At 37.8% G+C, this 22,546-nt stretch overlaps 2 protein-coding genes across 4 annotated transcripts in view; one reads left to right on the plus strand and one right to left on the minus strand.

Annotated features, from left to right (window-relative positions):
• The window catches only part of plpp1a (phospholipid phosphatase 1a), a 14,889-nt gene extending 1,108 nt beyond the window's left edge, over positions 1-13,781 (plus strand). Inside the window, exons 2-7 of one of the 3 annotated variants that reach the window (XM_016481667.1) lie at positions 2,850-2,899; positions 5,704-5,855; positions 7,720-8,000; positions 9,983-10,040; positions 12,120-12,296; positions 13,258-13,781. In XM_016481667.1, coding sequence (XP_016337153.1) covers positions 2,850-2,899; positions 5,704-5,855; positions 7,720-8,000; positions 9,983-10,040; positions 12,120-12,296; positions 13,258-13,377 — 838 coding nt within the window. In that variant the 3' untranslated portion in view covers positions 13,378-13,781. Of the gene's footprint in view, positions 1-2,849; positions 2,900-2,955; positions 3,111-5,703; positions 5,856-7,719; positions 8,001-9,982; positions 10,041-12,119; positions 12,297-13,257 lie in introns of all 3 variants that reach the window. The other 2 variants (XM_016481669.1, XM_016481668.1) reach the window with 2 other exon arrangements.
• mtrex (Mtr4 exosome RNA helicase) overlaps positions 13,662-22,546 on the minus strand; it is a 38,680-nt gene continuing 29,795 nt past the window's right edge. Inside the window, exons 24-27 of the mRNA XM_016481671.1 lie at positions 19,440-19,496; positions 16,787-16,949; positions 15,423-15,527; positions 13,662-13,899 (exon numbers count right to left, since the gene is read on the minus strand). Of these exons, the coding sequence (XP_016337157.1) occupies positions 13,847-13,899; positions 15,423-15,527; positions 16,787-16,949; positions 19,440-19,496 (378 nt within the window). The 3' untranslated portion in view covers positions 13,662-13,846. The remainder of the gene's footprint in view (positions 13,900-15,422; positions 15,528-16,786; positions 16,950-19,439; positions 19,497-22,546) is intronic.

The raw sequence follows: 22,546 nt of genomic DNA on the forward strand, positions 1-22,546 counted from the left end.
TATATATATATATATATATATATATATATATCTGTAGTACGTGAGGCTAGTTGTCAGTTTTTAACCCAGCTATTTTTTTTATGATTTATTTATTTAAAATGTGTCTTTCTGTATAATGTCATAAATTAAAGTCTTAGTTTACAGAATTATTGTCTAGAACAAAGATACAATTCATTGAACACACCTGCTGTGACAACATTCTCTGCTGTTGGGGCATGTTGTCACTATACGGGGTAAGTTGTCACAATGCAACCTGTCAGACTGTAAAAAATCTAAAAGGTAACATTCAAAAATACATACATGTGACAACTTCCTTGGGACATTTATGAAAATATCCCAATGTGACAACTAGCCCCACTCTCCTTTATAATGCATAATAATGTTATTTATTCCTATGAAATTATTATTATTATTATTATTATTATTATTATTTGAATCCTTATCCAAATAATCAGAAATGACTGAAGAAGTCATGGAAATTATTTGGTCAAAATATGTGGGAACCCTGTAATGTAATTAACGATTATATTCTGAATCTAGTTGTTCCCCAATAATCCCTGCTCAGTCCTACAGCACTTATGATGAAAGTTTTGATCTGTATTTATCTTGGATTTTTCCGTGCACTGGGGGAATGTTTTTAATGTTTTTACACAGGGAACAAACAGATTGGACTTTCACAAAGTAACCATCCGAGTCACTTTCTTATGATGGCTACTTGTTTTTGTTCTTTGATAAATGTGCCAACATGATTATTTTAGCAGAATTTTAGCGTTTTAGAAGCATTTTAAGTGTAATGAAGTATAATATCCTAACTGGAGTTTGTATAGTAGTATTTTCGACAATTGAACACACATGCTGGTCATTTCTCTCATATTCAAAAGTAGGTCACAACCATGACTGTCAAGCAGATACTCATGTCACGTGCCTTTCTGTGTTTTACCGAGGCCATCCTTGATTTTCATTCACAAATGCAGATTTACATACCACCGTTACCACCTAAACTCAAACTATGAGAATACACAGAAGAGAAGAGCCGTATACTGACGGTTTGCACCCAAAAGGCCTTACTAATTGTGTTTGTTTTGGCATTTGAATTACAATGGGGCTTCATTAGAGCAAAGATCAATTCAGCATCTCCTCAGCCCAGCTCTTCCTTCTTTCAGGCTTGAGCAGCCAGCTTTAACTATATGTGTGCGTATGTCACATGCACTCGGCATGAGTAACAGACCCATAGTCTTTTCCTGGGAGAAGAGCCTAAGGCTCTATGAATGAGGGTTTTTGTTGTTTTTCCATAATGCTTTGCAACAGCAGCAACAATAGGCTGAGGCTATAGAGGATTCAAAGTTTACAGGTGCATCTCAATAAATTAGAATGTCATGGAAAAGTTCATTTATTTCAGTAATTCAACTCAAATTGTGAAACTTGTGTATTAAATAAATTCAATGCACACAGACTGAAGTAGTTTAAGTCTTTGGTTCTTTTAATTGTGATGATTTTGGCTCACATTTAACAAAAACCCACCAATTCACTATCTCAACAAATTAGAATACTTCATAAGACCAATAAAAAAAACATTTTTAGTGAATTGTTGGCCTTCTGGAAAGTATGTTAATTTACTGTACATGTACTCAATACTTGGTAGGGGCTCCTTTTGCTTTAATTACTGCCTCAATTCGGCGTGGCATGGAGGTGATCAGTTTGTGGCACTGCTGAGGTGGTATGGAAGCCCAGGTTTCTTTGACAGTGGCCTTCAGCTCATCTGCATTTTTTGGTCTCTTGTTTCTCATTTTCCTCTTGACAATACCCCATAGATTCTCTATGGGGTTCAGGTCTGGTGAGAACCAAAGACTTAAACTACTTCAGTCTGTGTGCATTGAATTTATTTAATACACGAGTTTCACAATTTGAGTTGAATTACTGAAATAAATGAACTTTTCCACGACATTCTAATTTATTGAGATGCACCTGTACATACGAGCTCTCACGTTAGACTTTAAACCATCAGGTTGCATTAGTGCAATATGGGATGGATAAAGACACATTAGCGTCAGCTAAAATTTAAAAGGCTGTATGTAACAAAAGCATTGTGTCTGGTTTGAGCACTAAGAAAGGATGACAATAAGTATAATTAAGTGTTTAAAGCTTAATTTAATAGATTAATTTAGCCCTTGATTTGGGGAGATGGATGATGATAAGGTGCTTATTTCTTTAGTCCTATCTATTAGTTAATTCAAAAATACATTAAAAATATCATTCAGAAATACAGTGACTTGAAGACACCTCTTGAATTAAAATTCATTTTGATATTTTTTGAGTGGCATGAAGAAGAAAAAATTCAGAGTGACAACTGTTTTGATATCGTAATTTACAAAAAAAGCATAATCTTATAATAGCAAGTAATCTTTTTTTTTTTTTAAAGATTTTAACAACCGCTTCACTGCTTTTTAATATTTGAAAAAAAAAAACTACATAGTAATGATTACAATATTTTGTAATATTTTTTATAACCTTTTAATGTTATTATATATATTTTTAATAATTTATAAATTATTTTACCTGATGATTAAGTCATTAAACTTTTTCTGGGTTTTTCAAAACCACATAAAACCAACATGAAAACAAAGAGTGCATTTCTAAGAACTTGACACGTTTTAAACTAGATTTTTCCTTCTCTTTATCGCGGACACTCACGTGTCATGGACCCTTTGTAAAACTGTCATCAGACACCGTACACTTTACATATGTCACTTTAAAGTAACAATTAATTCTATGGCACCACCTGTCGGGTGTCCTTTCTGAACAAGCTTTGTCATTATAAACCCACCCGTTATGTAATTTTTATCTCTTAGGTGGCAGCAGCCATTCTTCAACATTGGAAATCAGCCCTTGCATTTGATTGGTTGGTAGACCCTTTATCGAGTTGTTAACCCGTTGTTAACCCTTCTTCACCTACAGCTGGCCTCCCGCTTGCAGCGTTTAACCTGGGTAAAATCAAACCGTATCAGCGGGGCTTTTTCTGTAATGATGAGAGCATCAGCTATCCCTTCCACACCAGCACAGTCACCTCCACTGTGCTCTACACAGTGGGCTTCACACTTCCCATAAGTAGTGTAAGTAATCCTAGATAGCATCCACACAAGACATGCCCAGCGTCTTCCCTCACAAGTCTGTAGTGCGCTCAAGCTTGTTTTAAAGGATATTTGGCAATTCATCTTGAGAGTTTAATGGACTGTTGCAGTCACAGGAAGTGGCCCTTCATTCTGAATGAACAAACAAACAGACAAATAAACAGAGAAGAACAGCTGTTTCAACATGACTCCTGAGCACTGAACAGGTGCAAAATGCAATTTCAATAGAGCTTTATTAGGTGGATTGAAAGCAGCTGTTGAAGTCACTTCATCTGGGATTACATTAGACCGTCTAACATTGTCTACACTGGAAGAGACCACTGTCGCCCGAGGGATAGTACACCCAAAAATTACAATTGTCATCGCTTACACACCCTAATGTTGTTCCAAACACATAAGACCTTTGTTAATTCTCAAAACACAAATTAACTAAGTCAAATTAATTAATTAAAGTTACATTGATATAAAATATATATTTTATATATTTTTATATTTTGGATCCGAAAAAGATCCGATGCTGCTATATGATCCGTTGAACCACTAATACACACACACACACACACACACACACACACACATATATAGCTCTGTAGCATGCCAAAAATAGAAACCATCCCTCCGACTGAAAATGTGACAAGACGCTTCCATTATAGACTACAATCTAGTTGTGCAGATGGTGATGCACTGCATCTGTTTGATGTAGACACAGTGTCGGGATAGAAACATTTGGGCAGCTCTGTTGCACCCAGGCAGTGTTTTTGTTCCTTTGTGTAGGGATTCTCTGGGCATGTTGCTTTTCATTAACTTCTTCGGCAAGGATGTCCACCAAGTACAAGAAATTCCCTTAATAGCTGTTTTAGATTAGCTCAGATTTGAGGTATTTCGGGCTGGGAATGTATTTAAACGCACCCTCCTTCAATCTGCTCCTGCTGCTTTTTTTTTTAGAAGCAACTGCAAATTGGGCAGAGTTTGTGGTTTTCATCATGAGAGGATTATTGGGTTTACCAACTAAACCACAGAAACGTCCTGAATATATTTAGGAAGGGTCACTGTTTGGTCACATCTCAAGTACTGATGTTCAGGCGGCTTGCTTATTGGCATAGTTAATTGCATAAATATTTGTATCAAAACTGTTTTAACACAAACTTCGGCAAAAAAATCAATCTAGACCTGATGGAAGGCGTATCTAGTATATTGTGATCCATCTGGAATGTGATAAGAGTGGATAGTTGATATCTTCTGGAGCACAGATGGCATACTCTCAGGCCTGACAAAACCTCAAACTTCCCATAGTGCAAAATTTGGGTTTGACCTCTATGTAAGCAACCCTTAGCTTCCACTTGCCTGTCCGGTCCAGGCATCGTGCAAGTGATGATCGAAACAACCGATCCGTGCGGCGTTAACATTACACTAGTGTTCCTGAAGACTCTGAAATCCCATACATTCAGCCAGCACATCACAGACCATGACAATGCAGCTTTCACTGGAGATAGAGAGAAGATACGGTGTCATTTAAGGAGACTTCGGTTGGCGCTGGGTAACCTCCTGCTTTGATCCACATGGCTGATATTAGCTCTTAGCAGATTGAGCGGTTCATGGACTTTACACACACACACAAACATTTCAGCAGACCATATTCACTGCATGTTGGGTAAATGTCTTAATCCCTACCACATGCTTTGCTGCCACGCTTGAGTAACCTTCTTGTCCCCAACAGGCTTGTAAAGTTTTTGCTGGTGGCGTCTTACAACAGTTACCCTCCCTGCACCTTTGTGATGTTTATATTGCCACTTTAATGTTTCTAACTGTGGTGGAGCAGCATTCAATAGCTCTTTTATAACAAAATGGTGTGAAAAAAACATGGGAAATGCATTTTTTTAGAAACTATAAAGCCTTGTTCACACTGACCAAAATCGATGAGTTGACTATCCAGTATGGGTGTGTTCAGCAAATGTGGCGTCTACCAATGGAGTTTCCTGAAAAGTTAATGTTACTGTGAGTGTTTACAGTGTTCTATATGATTGGCAGAGACAGTGATATAATAAAATGACACAAAACCAGATGGAAAAAATTATGGAAAACCGTGTCAGCAACCTTGAGCAATAAAATCGTTGTCAGTTGTGAACAGGGCTTGAAAGACAGGGGAAAAAAGGATTTCACACCATTTGCTATATTTAAATATGCAGTTGTACTGTTAGTCATCGTTTTGACAAGATCTACTCGTCATCAGAGCGTGCCATTGAATCATTTGAGCTTTGACAAGTTCCACTTCCCATGTCGACTACAAAACACTGGAGAATGAAAAAAAAAAAAAGTACTTTAACAAGAATATCCTATACATTACTTAAACAAAGTGTAACTTTTAGCAAAATTCAGCCACAGCTGCCACACCACCTACTTGCTAACCCTTTGTTCATTACGTGTTAAAGAAGATTGAATGTCTGCCTATCTCACAGCTTTTCTTTCTGTATGAGCACCTCCCAGAGAACAACCTTTTCTTGAATTTGGGAGAATAGGGTATGAGACACTTCGTTAACCTGCTTTTTTTTTTTTCTCTCACTGCTTTTTTTGCTAGTTGGACTCCCATTTGCAATACTCACAATACAACAAAAATCATTCAAACGAGGATTTTTCTGTAATGATGACTCTATCAACTACCCATATAAAGAAGACACCATTTCTTATCAGTTATTAGGAGGAGTAATGATTCCTATAACTGTGCTTACTGTAAGTCCCCATCTGTTTGTTACACTAGCAGCTCTCACCCCCTTCCTGTATCTCTTTCCTTCTCTCATTATGCCTATATTTGTAGCATGCTTCTCTGGTCAGTACGTCTGTTCTCATGCCAGCTTGAGAAATAGGACTTTGAGATCTAACCACGAGATGCGGTCCTGTAGATCAGGGGTGCCCAAACTCGGTCCTAGAGAGCTGGTGTCCTGCAGAGTTTAGCTCCAACTTGCCTCAAAACGCCTGCCTGTAAGTTTCTAGTATGCCTAGTAAGAGCTTGATTAGCTGGTTCAGGTGTGTTTAATTGGGGTTGGAGCTAAACTCTTCTGGACACCGGCCCTCCAGGACTGAGTTTGGACACCCCTGCTGTAGATAGATGTTTAAAGGGATAGTTCACTCAAATCTGAACGATCTGTCATTATTTACTCACCTTTATGCTGTTCCAGACCTGTATGATATACTTTCTTCTGTTAAACACAAAAGGAGGTGCCTTGAAGAAATTTCATACTGTCATTACTGTCAAATTTCTTTTGAACTTCCACATATTCCAACTGCTGGACACATTTGTAATGAGAAGTTGTTAATTTATGCGCAAATTTAAATCTTGGAATATAGTCATATGGACTACTTTTATGGTACTTTTTGAGTCTTGCCAGTTTCTATGTGCTTTTAGTGTTGGAAAAGATTAACAGACATTCTTGAAAATTTCTCAAATTGTGTTCCTTAAAAGAAAAGAAGTCAAATGCATTGAAATGACATGGAAGTTAAAAATGTAAACGATTTTTTGGGGGGGGGTGAACTATTCCTTAAAAATGAAAATTTTAGCAGTATTTTAACTGATTTGAACAGCAGTCAACTCTTGTAACAGACCTTTTAAGAGACAACGCCAACCAATGGAGCGGAAACAATGTCTTCTGGTCTTCTACCCACATATATATTTTCTCATAAAAGCCCATATACTACAGACAGTCTTGTGGTGAGATGTTTAGACTAGAGTAGGAGTCTCTCTCTGTGGTTACATCTCATAACTGTTTCTTTAATGCAGGCTTTTTATCTTGTGTGATAGCATCTACAATTCAGCACTATCCTTTCAAGAGTTTTAGAAACATCATTTCATTTAAAATGTTTAAAATGAGCTTACCCCATTATGGATAACATTTCCTATATATATATACACAGACATACACATCAATATAACCTCACAGTCACCCATGTGAGCTCAAAGCACATATACCTCTGCCTAAATGTTATTAAAATGCTTGATTTAGGTTACTGCAAATGTATATTTTAAAACTGCAGCATTTTATGCATTCCAACTTGCATATTTTAGTAAAGCAAAAGAAAAAGGAAGAATTGTATCATTTTAATATATATTACTCAAGCTCTATAATTGATCATTGAGAGAGAGAAGTAGTCACTAGATCATAGTCAGTGTAGACACATACATTATGAGATTTAAAAAAAAAACATCAGAAGGAAAAGAAATCAAAGTCAAACATGGCTTGTGAAAACTAGACATGAACCAGGGATCTTACGACTTGTGGAATGAACTGTAGTTAATGTCAAAATATGGTGTATACTCTGATTAAGGCCATTAGGGATACCCTATAAAGCAGGTAATGCAAACATGGGTAACTGTGATGTTAGAGGCATTTCAGGGAAATACTTGTGATGGCTGCATTGTCAAGTGCTTCTACTGTTTGATCTTGATTTTATTCTTGTACTTGTGGACATCCTTATTAGATTCAGTAACAGTCCTCAAATATTTTCATATCACAAACACATGACTGGCTGTAAAAAATGTTTTGAACATCTTACCAGGAAAAAGAAAAGTAATGCTCCTTTGCTTCCTCTTCCATCACAGATGATCATAGGGGAGTGCCTTTCAGTCTATCTAAACCGCATCAAATCAAAGTCTTTCTGTAACAGTTATGTGGCCTGTGTCTATAAGGCCATTGGCACCTTCTTGTTTGGTGCCGCCATGAGCCAATCACTCACTGACATTGCCAAGTACTCCATCGGCCGGCTGCGGCCACACTTCCTGGATGTGTGCAAACCGGACTGGACGCAGAACAACTGCACAGGAGGGGCTTACATTGAGGACTTCATCTGCACTGGGGATCCAGCCAAGGTCAATGAGGGAAGGTAGGTAAAACTCCCTTATAGGTCACTAGTTGCTACTCTTTACCTTAACACAGGGGTGTCCAAACTAGCTTCTGGAGAGCCACTGTCCTGCAGAGTTTAGCTCTAGCCCTAACTCAGAGATGGTCCTCACTGCAGAACACAAGATCCAGGGGGCAAGGTTGGGTCCAGATCCAACTCCTCCCAAATTCCATATCCCTAAACCTACCCGTCTCCAACCCCTGATCCCTAAACCTACCCATCTCTGCCCCTAAACCTACCCATCTCTGCCCCTAAACCTACCCATCTCCACCCCTATACCTACCCGTCTCCACACCCTGATCCCTAAACCTACCCATCTCCACCCCTAAACCAAGAATTGGACACCCCTGCACTACTGGGTGTCCTGCTCTGGATGGATGGAAGAGTTGCAAGAAAGGTTTTTTCCTTGGGGTGGGAAGTAGGAATCCCTCAACTTTGTTCTTTAATGTGGTTCCATCCTGGAAACTTCCTACCCAATTTAGCCTGCCTCTGCATTCATTATTAGACAAGCTTGTCCCTCGAAATAACTTTGCTTCGGAACCTTTTCGGATAGGTGGATCTCATATGGAAATGAGGTGTGGATCTAGTGATTTACAGGAAAGTGTCCAAGTAGCAGAACCAGTTCTATTGTGACCTAAAGTGTGCCATAAGTACTTTATATCTGGCATTGAGAAGAAACTCGCTAATTAAAATGGAAATGAAGGCTTCTTCCAATGTGAACCCTTTTTGGATCAGTTGTCCACACCGTTGACCACCCAAGCTCTTGGTGGCAAGCTGTGGTTCACACGCAGTAGTGGTCTCTAATCTTGCAGTTAGCCGTTTCAGAGCACACAGGCTTTCTGTTTGGGTTCTTGGGCCAGACTCAAGGCCAGCAGTATCCCAGGCCCTCTCAGAATGCTCTCGTTTAACATGGGTGTGGTTCCCGTCTCTCTCTCTCTCGGAAGAGCACCTCTTTAGTGGTGGTCTAGTGTTTGCCTAGGAGATGATGCCATTTATAGAACAAATAAAGAGCAGTTGAGGGTCTGAGCCCAGAATAACCCAGATCACCTTTCACACAAGTGTTCTCCTCAGGAAAATGGAGTCTTGTTGATAGGCAAGCAAGTGTATTTGCTTGTTAAAGGGTGAGAGAGTCATCCAGGTCTAGTTCAAACAGTCCAGTCATAAATTATTTAAACATCAGAAGTAGGTCTTCAGTTCTTTGAATCAGTGTTGCCCTTTCGTTGAACTTTATCCACATGGAGTTTAGGCACACTCAGAATATGGTCTGTAGTGCTTTATTTTAGCTTCTCCACCGCACAGATAATTCGCTTTAGCTCTGCTTTGTCTCTTGTCTCATGACTGGGTCTGTAATTCAATCAGCAAACAAGAACATAAAGATCTAGTCCTCATTTTAATTAGCACACTGCCTAGATCTTGTTAAACTCTGCTTTTAAGTAGATTGATATGAAAGGAGCATGTTTGCAGTGGTTGAGTGTATGGCAGTTGTGCTGCTTGAATGATTCAAGTTTTATTTGGCGTCAGCCACTAGGCGGATGCTCCTAGTCAACAAGTGGCCTAAGCTTAAGTAAACAGGAACACACAAAAGCCTGCCGGATAGCCAGACCACCCTCCCTCTCTGACGCTTTCCGCGCTTCCCCTGCCCCGACCCCCATCGGTCAGCACGCGTCTCCCCCGAGCATGCCTTTATCATCAGGAAAAGGGTGCGTGTTTGTTCTTTTTAAAGGGAATGTTTTGTGGGACCAAATGGGACAATGCAAATCTTTGCCTAGCATGGGGTTCAGTGTTAGGATTCCATCATGCCAATTTGTCCAAGTAATTCTTAGTTTGTTTACAGATTTGCAAAACAAATGTCAGCTTTAAGTAAAGGCTTCATAGTGTTGCATAAATACATGTCTGCATGTAGTAAGTAATTAAGCAGCCCTTCTGTGTTGCCCACATTGATTCTTTGATTGTTTTTGTTGCAGACTCTCATTCTACTCGGGACACTCGTCATTCTCCATGTACTGTATGCTGTTCCTGGCAGTAAGTGTCATTTATTTATGCTTTACCCCAAGGGGATAGCCCAACTGAAATACAATATTCTTTTGTCATTTATGCTGCTTTCACATGCTATCGGAATTATCGTAAATACCAGTTTCCTAATCGGAAATTAGATGTGAATGCCTCTCAAGTCGTATTTACTACTGGGAAATTCTGAAATAATTTTGATACCAGAGTTTCCGAGTTGGGCGGGTCATAATCTTTAAACATGGTGGAGGGGACAACCATTGCTGCTGTCAATGCTGTTCTCACAACAACTAAATCCCTTTGTCTTGTTGCTAAAGTAGTATTTATTGGCTAGATATGAACGATCATTCGAAGCATATTGTATGTTTTATAAGCAGTGAAATAAACACGTATTTGACAGAAATTCCAGAATTGTAAGCAAACTGCATGTATAGCACGGTGAATGTTTATGATAGTCAACCAATGGGATGCTAAATTTTATTCTTTCCGATATTAAAGTACTTGAATACGACAAGCTCATAATCACAACTTCATAAGTGGGAAATAGGACATTTCTGATAGCACGTGAATGCAGCATTACTTACCCTCATGTCGTTCCAAACCTGTCTGAATTACTTTTTCGCTGTAAAAATTTATTTTCATACATTGAAAGTCAGTGGGGACCAATGTTGTTTTGGACCTTATTGACTTTTAGTTTATGAACAAACAGCTGATGTTTTGAAGAACTGATTCTTCTGTTATACTGTAGAAAAAGGAGTCATGAGGGCGAGCAAATAAGACACTTCATTTTGAGGTGAACTATCCCTTTGATTCACAATTTGTTCTTAAGTATTTAAGGTATTTTTGTACTGTATACAGTACTGATGTTCTTGAATAATCAGTTAACAAAGTTAACTACAATCAGCATTACATAAACTAATAACACACCGGAAGCACACTGGTCTGGTGAATACCATCAATGTTTTTAAGTGATAAGGAAATGGGATAAATGTCTGTAGATTTATACATTTTACTTCGTTGATTTCTCCATTGGAAAATGCCTATTATCTGTCACTCTGCGGTATATTGACTCAGCAGCAGAGTAATCTTAAGAAGACTTATGTCATTCTGCTGAACTTCTCCATTACAGCCTTGTTAGCAAACACAACCTACCATAATCTTATCATGAGGGCACAAGCTTTAAGGACATGTGGCTAAAGTTCACAGCACATTTGGACCCTGAAATAAACGCAGACGGAGTCAGTGTTCAGCAAAACTCAAACACTGATTTTATTTAATTTTTTTAACTGCTATCCTATCAAAATTATTTGATTCCTGATTCTGAAATAAACTGTTCAATTCAGATAAGAGTACAAACATTAACCAGATAAATATAACCTAGTAATGATTCTTGAGTTTGTGTGCTTTTAGAGGGGGTATTTTTAGGGACTCCCAATTATTTCTGGGAATCTTTGCCTAGCATGGAGTTGAGTGTTAGGATTTCTTCCCATCAGCTTGCCAAAGTAATTCTTTGTGTTTACAGAGATTCAAAACAAATGACAGCTTTGATTTTAGGATTTCATACTGTTGCACAAGCACACGTCTAACATGTAGTGGAAGTTAAACAGAGCTTGTTTTGCCCACATTGATTCCTTGTTGCAAACTATCCTTCTACTCGGGTCACTCCATCAAACCTTTAAATGGGTAATGATTTTGACAACAAGACCTGTAAGGTGATAGCATGATGACACCCAGCAGAGTGTCAACTCAATTAACTTCAGTTGGTTGCTTTAAAAGGAAGTCTCTACATTGTTGGGAATGTGGAGCGGTTGCCTGTGGCGGCTTTGACGCATCAAGCCAGAATTTTTGGTGCATTTCCTCAGGCATGAGATAACATGGAAAAACGAGCCACTTCGTAAACAGGAAGAATTAGGTAGCAGGGGATCTGTAATAACATGAAAACACTGTAGACACAATCACAGTGTACTGAAGTCAACACGACCGTGTGTTAGGGAGATCATCAGCTGAGTCACATGTGCGGTACGAGTTCAGCAGGCAGCATATTTGAAACCTCTCACATACAATGAGTTTGAACAGGCTTTTCCTTTCTCAAAGCTTTATCTTCAAGCAAGAATGCAAGCTGAATGGGCACGGCTCCTTCGCCCCATGCTCCAGTTCTTCCTGATCGCCGCCTCCATCTATACAGGACTGTCCCGTGTCTCAGACTATAAACACCACTGGAGTGATGTACTCACAGGACTTGTACAAGGAGCCGTCGTGGCTTTACTAGTGGTGAGTTATGCATTCAACAGCACACAGATCATGTATGCTTGCAGAAAGTCAGTGAATTCTGCTAATTTAAAGGAATTTCACCCAAAAATAAGTCAATTACTTGGCATTCCAAACCCATATGACTGTCTGGTGTTCATGGAATTATAGAATCAGTATTATTTTAACTATATAGTGTTCATCAGGATTACCTTTAGAACTAAAATTAAAATAATATTTTGTAAGTGCAAAAGTTATTTCAGTTCATGTTTATTTCAGCATGGCATCATTTCCTATTTTCTTTAACATTAACCTGAAGTACTAAAATTGAAATAAAAAGTAACAAGAACTTTATCTATAGACAGACACTTAAAAAAAAACACAATTTTATAATTTTAATACAAAAACAAAATATTAAAATCTTAGTCAAACTAATAGTATATCAAATGATACTAAACTAACACTGGTATTCATTCATATTTTACATTAGCTTACAATTTCAGTAAGTTTGTTTTTCATTTTAAGAATTCCATTTATTTTTTAATTTCAGTTTTAATCATTGGTACTTTTCTCCATTTAACTTTAATTTAATTTATATTTTAGCGTTATTTAAATAAAACAAAATATTTTAAGTTTGTTAACAGCACTCAACAGAATTGTGAACAGAACGTTTTAAATTTAGAGAATGATTTAAATGGAAAAATAATTGTCAGTCTGAAATTCTTCAGCTAAAGTCTAAAATTTCATTTACACCAAAAACAAGATCAGTGACAAATTTCTGGATTTTCCCCCTCCCATCAGCCCCAGTCCCTTTTAATGCACATTTGTTTATGTTCCACAAAAGTAATAAGTAGGGGTTTGAGTGACATACTTTCTGTTGTACAGTATAAGCAATAAAGTTGCTAAATATGAAAAACACTGACATTTCAGGCCAGCCCCTGTGACTATAAACCTCCAATATATCACCTCCTCTCACACCCTACAGGTTTTCTGCGTGTCGGATTTCTTCAAAAAGAAAGTTGAACCACAGAGAGAGGCAGAGATCCTACACACCACCTTACAAGAGACGCCTACGAATGGAAATCATTCTGAAAACCCAAACTAAACTATCACGAGCCTCTGTCGATGGGAAGGGGTTTCAGCGTGCACCCACTACGAGGGCAGACCACTGCGGTGGAAACCTGTGAATGTAACCTTGCTTTTGTTCTCCAGATGCCTCTTTCTGGGGCTCTCTCTATGGATGCTGTCCCACGCTGCCTTGGCTGGACTGCTTCTGCTGCTACCACAGCTTCCTCTGTATCTCCAAAAACTAATATAAGTGTACCTCTATTATGCCACAAAAGAAAAAACTTTTTTTATCTGTATTAAAAAATAAAAATCGCCATAGACTTTTTTTTAATTTTTATTAAAATTGTTAAAACTATGTACAAAATGTTGCGCTTTTATGATGGAAACAAAAACACATTATGCTCGTTGACAAACAAATAAAACAACTATGTTTCATTTAAATTCTGTCCTTCAGTGTTTCGATGCAAAATGAACAAAAAAAAAACTAAACAATAGCAAACACAGATTCACAGGTAAAGACTAGCAGCAAACACGATATCCCTCTTAATCTTCGTTATACCTGTGAAAAACAAGAAAATGTGTTTGAGTTGTAAAACAAAACCCTGTCAACCTCAAAGCTGTGTTCCAAAATCTAGTGTGCTGCCTAGCTAGACAGCACAAAGGCCGTTCCCTAAGTTATGATACCTCATTAACTGTTAGGTAATCTAATACTGCATAATTAGCAAAATGCTAACATCCAACTGTATTGGATTCAATTTTAACCTGTCCATTTGTTAGCAAATCAAATACTGTGTAATTAGCTTAGCAGCATGCTAACATTCAACTCTACTGGAATCCATTTTGACCCAAGTATTTGTTAGCTAATGAAATGCTGTATAAGTAGCTTAGCAAAATGCTAACATCCATCTCTATCAGAATCGATTTGTGTGTGTTTGTTAGCTAATCGAATACTGTGCAATTAGATTAGCAGCATACCAACAACAAAGTCGATTGGAATCAGTTTTGATCAATGTATTTTTATGCTTATTAAAACATGTTATTAGCTTAGCAACATGCTAAAGAGTCTCCCATGTGCTTCACGTGAGGAGCTTTCGTGCAGGATGCGTACTGTGTGGAAATGCATGAATGCTGATGCTTCTAGATTCACAAGCTTTTTTTTCATGCGTTGTTTCATTACAAAAAGTGTCAGCTGGCAAGTCGTAATGTAACAAGTATACGATGGAATGAGACAAATGTAAACTCTATGGTTTTCCCCCTGTGTGGTAATTATGAACAATTTAGTCGAAACGCACATTTTGTAGCTAGTTACTTGAATAACACCACATCTGATTTGATGGAACAGACATTTGAACGGAACTATAGCACCCCCTTGAGTACGGAGGTCTGTTATAGCAACATTAATGAAAAACGCAATCATTCAGACCACATACTACTTTCTGCCCTTAGAAGGCAGCTCACTAGGTTTTAAAGGGAAAAAACTAAACTGTTGCACTGTAAATTAAATAATTAATGAGTCGAAATACAGAACCACAGTAATGAGATTGAGATATTGAGACACTGGATTGTGGATTTGTTTGTTACCTTATGTCTCACATCCACAGGTTCTCAGAATGTGATCAATAATTAAATCTTTCCAAGACTGTTTACCAGTCAAGTGCTCAAAGTGGTGAAGTGACATGTGGCCAAGTATGGTGACCCATACTAGGAATTAGTGCTCTGCATTTATCCCATCCAAAGTGCACACACACAGCAGTGAACACACACACACCGTGAACACACACCCGGAGCAGTGGGCAGCCATTTATGCTGCGGCGCCTGGGGAGCAGTTGGGGGTTCGGTGCCTTGCTCAAGGGCACCTCAGTCGTGGTATTGAAGGTGGGAGAGAGCGCTGTACATTTACTCCCCCCACCTACAATCCCTGCCGGTACGAGACTCGAACCCGCAACCTTTGGGTTACAAGTCCGACTCTCTAACCATTAGGCCACGACTTCCCCCAAAGCTGCCCACAATAAACTGGATACTCTTTGCACGTGGCTCTATTGAGCTGAATGAGTCACACCACGAGTCTAGAGCATGTCCTACCCGTGGCAAACTTATTCTCCAGCTCTGTGTTTCCAATGGCCTTGGCTGCCTGGCACATCTGCCTCAAGAGCTCCTCCAATCTGCGCATGCAGCGGATAATACTGCCTGAGAAAGAGAGAGAGAGTTAGTTAGTCCTCCTCGCACTTACTACCTAACAACCACATATGGTCATGTTCAGTGCTTGTAACTCTTAGTTTCAATGTCCAGTTGTATTAGTGATGTTTATGAAACTTTTCTTGGCACATGGGGTTTTGCTGGCATGACGTTCTAAGATCTCTACGGAGACCAATTCAGTATTAGGCGAAAGGGGATGAGAGAAAGAGAATAGGGGAACTTATCCATTTTTCATATGACATCTCTCCCTCACTGCAATTTATCACTACAAGTGCTTTGCTGTTTGCTAATGCACATGAACGCAGCCAAAATCTCACTCAGGAGCTGGAGTGCAGACAAATGGGGGATTTTCTTGACAAGACATGAAATCTGCGTTTCAAAACACACGTCATGCTGCGGCCAAGGCCAAATCTCAGAGCAGAGGCTTCTGGGAGAAGATGTGCTGAAAATACATTTTAAATCCTTTTATTTCACAATAGGCCCCATGCTGCACTTATGAAGTCAGGACCAAATACATCATCACTGATTCCTAATAGTTTCACAAACTAATTACATTTGGTCATTTCTGGGAAACAGGAATGATATGAAAATAGTCTTTTTATAGTAGAATTAAATATAAGCCATTGTATGGAGTCAATATAATGCCACATATATATGCAAAATAATAAAGTTTTGCAAAAGAAAATAAAGTTTTGCAAACGATTTTATTTTCGTTTGCAAAACTTTTTCTTTTGCAAAACTTTATTTTCTTTTGCAAAACTATTATTTTGCATATATATGTGGCATTATATTGACTCCATACCATTGTCGGGATTTAGGTAATCAATCATCCATCCATCCATCTATCTAAGCAAGTGCATTAAATGTCATTTTTTTCCCTCCCCAGAGGAGCCATAACATGGACCAAACAACCACTATTAGATTGCAGATTCAAAATCTTTAAAATGTAAAATAAATAAAGCAACAAAAAAAAGTGTTACATACATAGGCATATTTTTCACAAAATGAACAAAAAAAAAATGCAAGTCTATGTACCAATATAACAATATTTAATAAATATCTTGCTACATAAACACTCATGAGAAGTGATTTACTGAAACCGATGGTCTAAGAAACAACTGGCCAACTGAAAAGTGCCTTAAAAATCACAGCAATATTTACAAAGTGGCTTCAATTAAAACATAAAAATATAAATATCTGATACATCAATTTGTTGCGAGATATGACATTTATTGCGAGAGAACTAGTACCTTCAAAAACGTCTGTCATTTTGCATATCTGAGAAAACGAGGAGCCATTGGCCCAGGTGTAGACCACATCCATCAGGTGCGGGCGGAACTGGTTCAGGTAAGTGTCCTCATCCACTTCCAGCTTGGCCTCTGCAGACACCTTAGCAATACGCTTGGCACATTCCTACAACCACAGCAGAGCGTGAGTCATTCGTGACGATACGGGATCAGTTAAGAAAAGATTCTAGATGCTTTGAGAGCTTATGAAGGTGACATTTCTCAGAGAACACATGGATTCAGAAGACTTATGGGGAACAAGATAAGGAAAAGAGCAGCTTGAACATTCTGCAAAATATCTCCTTTTGTGCTCCACAGGCTCAAAAAAAGGACAATTAAAATTTTTAAGTAGACTATTTCTTCTTAGTTTTATCAGTCCCTCCAGGATTCTGCGATTGCTGAATTTATGGCAAAATCAAGCAAACTCCGCTATTTTCGCAAAGTTTCGTAATTGCTGCAGATTTTCCGCAGATTTTGGGCTTAGACCATAGACTGTATAAAAACATGGACGTAGTGTCTGTGACGTCACCCGTAGGTTTCCGAAGAGCGTTTTTGAAGCCTAAAGTGGGTGGAGCCGGCTGTCGCCATCTTGGCAGCGCGTCACTCCCGGATGATCGAAAATGGGCAAAGATGCGGGAGCTGGTTGCTGAAACCACGCCCACCTAGCTCAACGCCAGTGACAGCAGCGGCAATCCACCTGTCACTCAAGTGGCCACGCCCTTAATTATGCAGAACTTTAAGGCTTAATATAATTTAAACGGATGAGTTATAAAAAAATTCACCCCCCTCACAGTTGTCATGAAGGGCAAAATTAGCTATATAGACCAAAACCACTTTTTGTACCAGGCTGTAAACTTTTTTTTCTGCTGTAAAGTTGGACATTTTAACATGGGGAGTCTATGGGACTGACTCCCTTTTGGAGCCAGCCTCTTGCGGCCAGTCGATGAATTGCAGTTTTAGTCACTTCCGTGTTGGTTTCACGAGAGAGGTTGCCGCTTGGCTTAGATGCGTCCCGTGACGTCATCGCAACACGGTGTTATATATTTTGCTTGTGTACTTACATTATCCCAAATGTTTCGAAGAATGTTTAAATCCAGAGAAATAAGCAATTTTAACTAGTGACACGGACCGTGTCTATAGTGTCATTGTGTTGCCTGCCAATGACGTCATAACCCCTCGATTTCCAGAACCGAAAACATGGAAACACCAAAGACGCTTTAATATGTTGTGCGTTTTAATAGACCGGTGACGACCGCACAGAGTAGCATAATAACAGAACTTTCAAACGTATCTAGTATGATAAAACAGCGCTGATTTTTTCCCCACATACGCACGACCGGAAGCCGCGCCTCTAGCGGCGAAAATTACATATTGTGCCTTTAATGCTACAGATATCAGAATAAATGCCACTGATGTGGAAACCAGGAAAAACATTGTTCAGTAAACACAAATCACCACCATTCACCATGGATTTAACATAGTAAAACTACAGGAACAACTTGTGGCAGAAATGGTCTAATGTTATCGAGTGTTTTTAAATGCTTCACACAACTTTCCCCAGCACTTTAAGTTTTACCGAATTTGAAAGTTATATTAAATGTGATGACGTTATTTGTTCATCCTTCATAGGTTGCCCCCATTTACAAAACTAAAAGTTTCATAATGTAGCAAAGCAAACACTTATTTAAAAATAAAAAATACATTAAATTACTAGTAGATGGCTGCAGAGAAGTACTTATAGGCTTATTAGCCATATCCACTCCCTAATATATATATTTTTGTATTTATTAAATTATATTTAGTCATTATGAATGACCGTAATAAAAGTTAATTTGATCTGCATCTCAACTACCCAGACAGCACAAGTACATCTGTAAGACGTCTGCTAAAGATCTGGGAAACATCTGCTGTGTAATCTGATAAACGTCTTAGAGACGTATTGCAGATGAGCAAACACTCTAAAAAATACATCTTGCATATGTAAATGCAGACACCAAATAGACATCTCCGAGATGTACATGTGCGATTAGGGTGAGTGCTTTACTGTCCAGGTGCTGGTGCCACCTTCTGTAGAACTTAATGGCACTGGTGCTGGTGTCCTCAACTGTTAGTCTGGAGCCCTACAATGGTTCTCGAAGTCAGAAGAGTCATAATGTTAGAAGAATGTTGTCTGTGGTATATTTTAACTGCAAAACAATAAGAGATGCCGCAAATATCACTGCAAATTTTGAGAAAAGCCGCAGCAAAATCAGTCATTTTAGGCCGCAAAAATCAGAAAAAAGTCCAGCGAAATCCTGGAGGGACTGTTTTATGCTTGTTTAGTAGTGGTTTGGTCTAACTGTGAACAGTTTACCGTCACGGCAACTGAAGCTGTGAAATGAGGTCATCAAACTACCTACACGTGCCCACACACAAACACTTCACACATAGTTAAAACACGGTCAAACTGTTCCAAACCACGTCTTTGGAGGATCAGACTGACCTATCTGCTTAATCCGTGAATGCAAACAGAGGCGGGAGTTTAAGTGTTATTTGGTAAACAGTGCGTGTGATAGTGTGCCTGTAATGTGAAGAATTTCAGGGTGGCTGACTAAGTCTTCCCTCCTGAACATAGTACCTGCATCTGTCGCAGCGGTCCGGCCAGCTGCTCCGTCAGTTTGGGCATCTCGTTAGCCTGTGGATGGAGAGAAGCTAATAAAACAAGGGAATGAAGGGGCACTGTCAGGAACAATTATGCCAACTAGACTGAACACACAAGATTACGCATCTTGCACTTTCTAAACCATGCGTAAAGGGTGACTTCTCAACAAAAGTACAACCAGTATTTTCTGGTAATGATGCATAATTATTGATTAATGACTAAAAAAAAAAAATGTCATGTAAAAATACATTTTCTTGTGAATGCTTTTGTAAGCTATTTTTATTTAATTTTTTTCAGCATGTTTCTGTATGATGGATGTACCACGTGAGGCAAAAAGTTATTCAAATATTAATAAGCAGTGAAGCATTGGTTGTAATATTATTTTGTCATAAGTAATAGAGGATTATGCCAAGCTACTTAAATTTTTCTTTTTAATTGATTATGATTTCAGGAAACTTGTAGCAGATTTTTGACAGTGCAAAAAAATAAAATAAATAAATAATTTGGAAATTAAAAACAAGATAGAAGGGGTGTATTTTCATTGCAAGAATTCCATCTTTTTTTTTAATTGATTATGATTTCAGGAAACTTGTAGCAGATTTTTGACAGTGCAAAAAAAAAAATAAATAAATAATTTGGAAATTAAAAACAAGATAGAAGGGGTGTATTTTCATTGTATGAACTAAATTTTTAATGTATTTAATTTTTAATGTATTTAATTAACAGACCTGGACCAAAAAACAAAACAAAAAAAAAACACTTGCAAAACCTTTACCATCACACATATACACGATCATACTACTCTAGCCTTGAACACTTAACTAAAGATGACACTAGTTATTCAAATCATTATCGCCTCTCTATTTTTACATGCAAATTCTCTAATAGTTTGAAAACCGCACTGGGGGGGTGGTTACTTTTCTATTTGTTTTCATTTTTAAAAACTTATCTTTGCTGTTTACCTCACACTATGCTATGGAGGCTCTCTTTTATTTATTTTTTTATTTGATTCCTCAGTGTTGGTTAAACGTTCTGTAATTTAGTAGTCGGTATATAATACAGCATGTGGTGTAGCCTATGCCATGCCTCATCTTATTCATTTTTGTTCATAAACGTTTTGTAAGCTAGTTTGTCATTGTTTTATTATTGTTGTGCGTTTTAATTAAGAATAACAAGGAATCCATATTTTGTTTTAGTCTTAAAAAGTGAAAGGTGTGTAGATGTATGTAAGCAAAACAGACAATTATCTTTTCTTTAAAACGTGACAAGATCGCAAATTCATGAAAGTGAAAGCATCCAAAGCCCGGCTTATAACATAGCAAAAGAGGAACTTCCACTCACAAAATTCAAATCACAAATACTACTACTGACAAAAAATGAAGAAGTTGAATGTTCACCACTTTCGTTTCCATATAACTATAAACTATGATAAAAGTTAATCAGCATGCATTGATTTATACCACGTTGTAGCGCAAAAAAATAAATAAAAGAGACCAAATGATGTGCTCGTGCGACCAACTGAGAAAGTAAGTCGCAAAAGAGCGACCAGTGGGAAGAATGAGTCTGGAGCCCTGCACTGGGTCAACAAATGGTGTGTTTGGGTGAGACTATCTGTTTATCTGAATAATGGCACTTTACTTGCACTTTTTGGTGGCACAGGCGTTATATACTTCACCGTAGTGTCCATGTTCTGTACTTGTGAATTTTCATAACCGTTTTGTTTTTGCTACTGCACTTTTTAAGCCCAAAGCACACATCTTGCACTTTCACTTTCTAAACCATGCGTAAAGGGAATAAGATCTGCCAGGCTTCATGGAAAAGGCTTTAAGTTGTGAACATTGAGTCAGCATGGATGACGTCAGTTAACTGTTAAAAATGTGGACTGACTTCTCAACAAAAGTACAACCAGTATTTTCTGGTAATGATTCATAATTATCTGCCGCAAGTGCCATTGTTGGCAACCACATACAGATAAAACTCTGCATCATGTGACAAAAATTTACTTTTGTTATTAATGGGTTTTTATTAATGACTAAAAAAAATTCATGTAAAAATACATTTTCCTGTGAAGTTATTTATTTATTTATTTTCAGCATTATTTTTTTCTATATTTTGTTTTCCCATTTAGTTTTTTCTGGATTGTGTGTTTTATGATTTAATACAAATTAATCATCTAATACTGTGTCTATTGACATGAATTCATAAAACTTCAAACAACCTTCTAATATGTAATCAAAATGGAAACAATATAATTTAACAATTATTTACAGCAAATCATTTGTATTTTGTCTGTGTAAACACAAACATAAATTGAAACAAATTATAAAATGGATGTATAGATTTAAACATAATTAAAATATATTTTGGTTGTAGGATATTCCTTAAAAATATTATTATTATTATCATTACTTTGACAGGCACATTTATTATAATAGTAATATATATGTGTTGTAATTTCTTCAAGTTAAATCAAACTTTAATTTTGGTGGTTTATCATCAAGATCTTTGAGTTTCATTGTGTATTTGGTGGTATTTTTCCTCAAATGAAAAGCTTGTGAAGTGACTCTCAGCTCTGGAGATGAAGTTTTATTTCTGACTTGCTCATCACGCTTGCGTTACTTCCAACAACAGGACAAATGGATTTGGAGCTGTGTAGATAACTCTGCTGACAACCTTAAACTGATGTAAATATGAAGGTAGCCAAACAAAAGTTTGTTGTTGTTTTATCTCTCCCATTTCTTTTTCAACAATGTGGACAAATTAGCGCCAAAAAAGTTCAAGGCGCATGTGCGCATAGTATGCATGTAGCCTGATTTTCCTGACCGCATGTACCATACTGATGATGATATTTAAGTCATGTGCACTATGCATACCCTAGTGTACACAAAGTATACTTTGAACTTAAAGGGGTCATATGATGCTGCTAAAAAGAACATTATTTTGTGTATTTGGTGTAATGAAATGTGTTTATGCGGTTTAAAGTTAAAAAAACACATTATTTTCTACATACTGTACATTATTGTTTCTCCTCTATGCCCCACCTTTTTGAAACGCGTCGATTTTTACAAAGCTCATCGGTCTGA

The sequence above is a fragment of the Sinocyclocheilus anshuiensis genome, unplaced genomic scaffold (assembly GCF_001515605.1).
Source record: "Sinocyclocheilus anshuiensis isolate Anshui unplaced genomic scaffold, SAMN03320099.WGS_v1.1 scaffold914, whole genome shotgun sequence".
NCBI lineage: Eukaryota > Metazoa > Chordata > Actinopteri > Cypriniformes > Cyprinidae > Sinocyclocheilus > Sinocyclocheilus anshuiensis.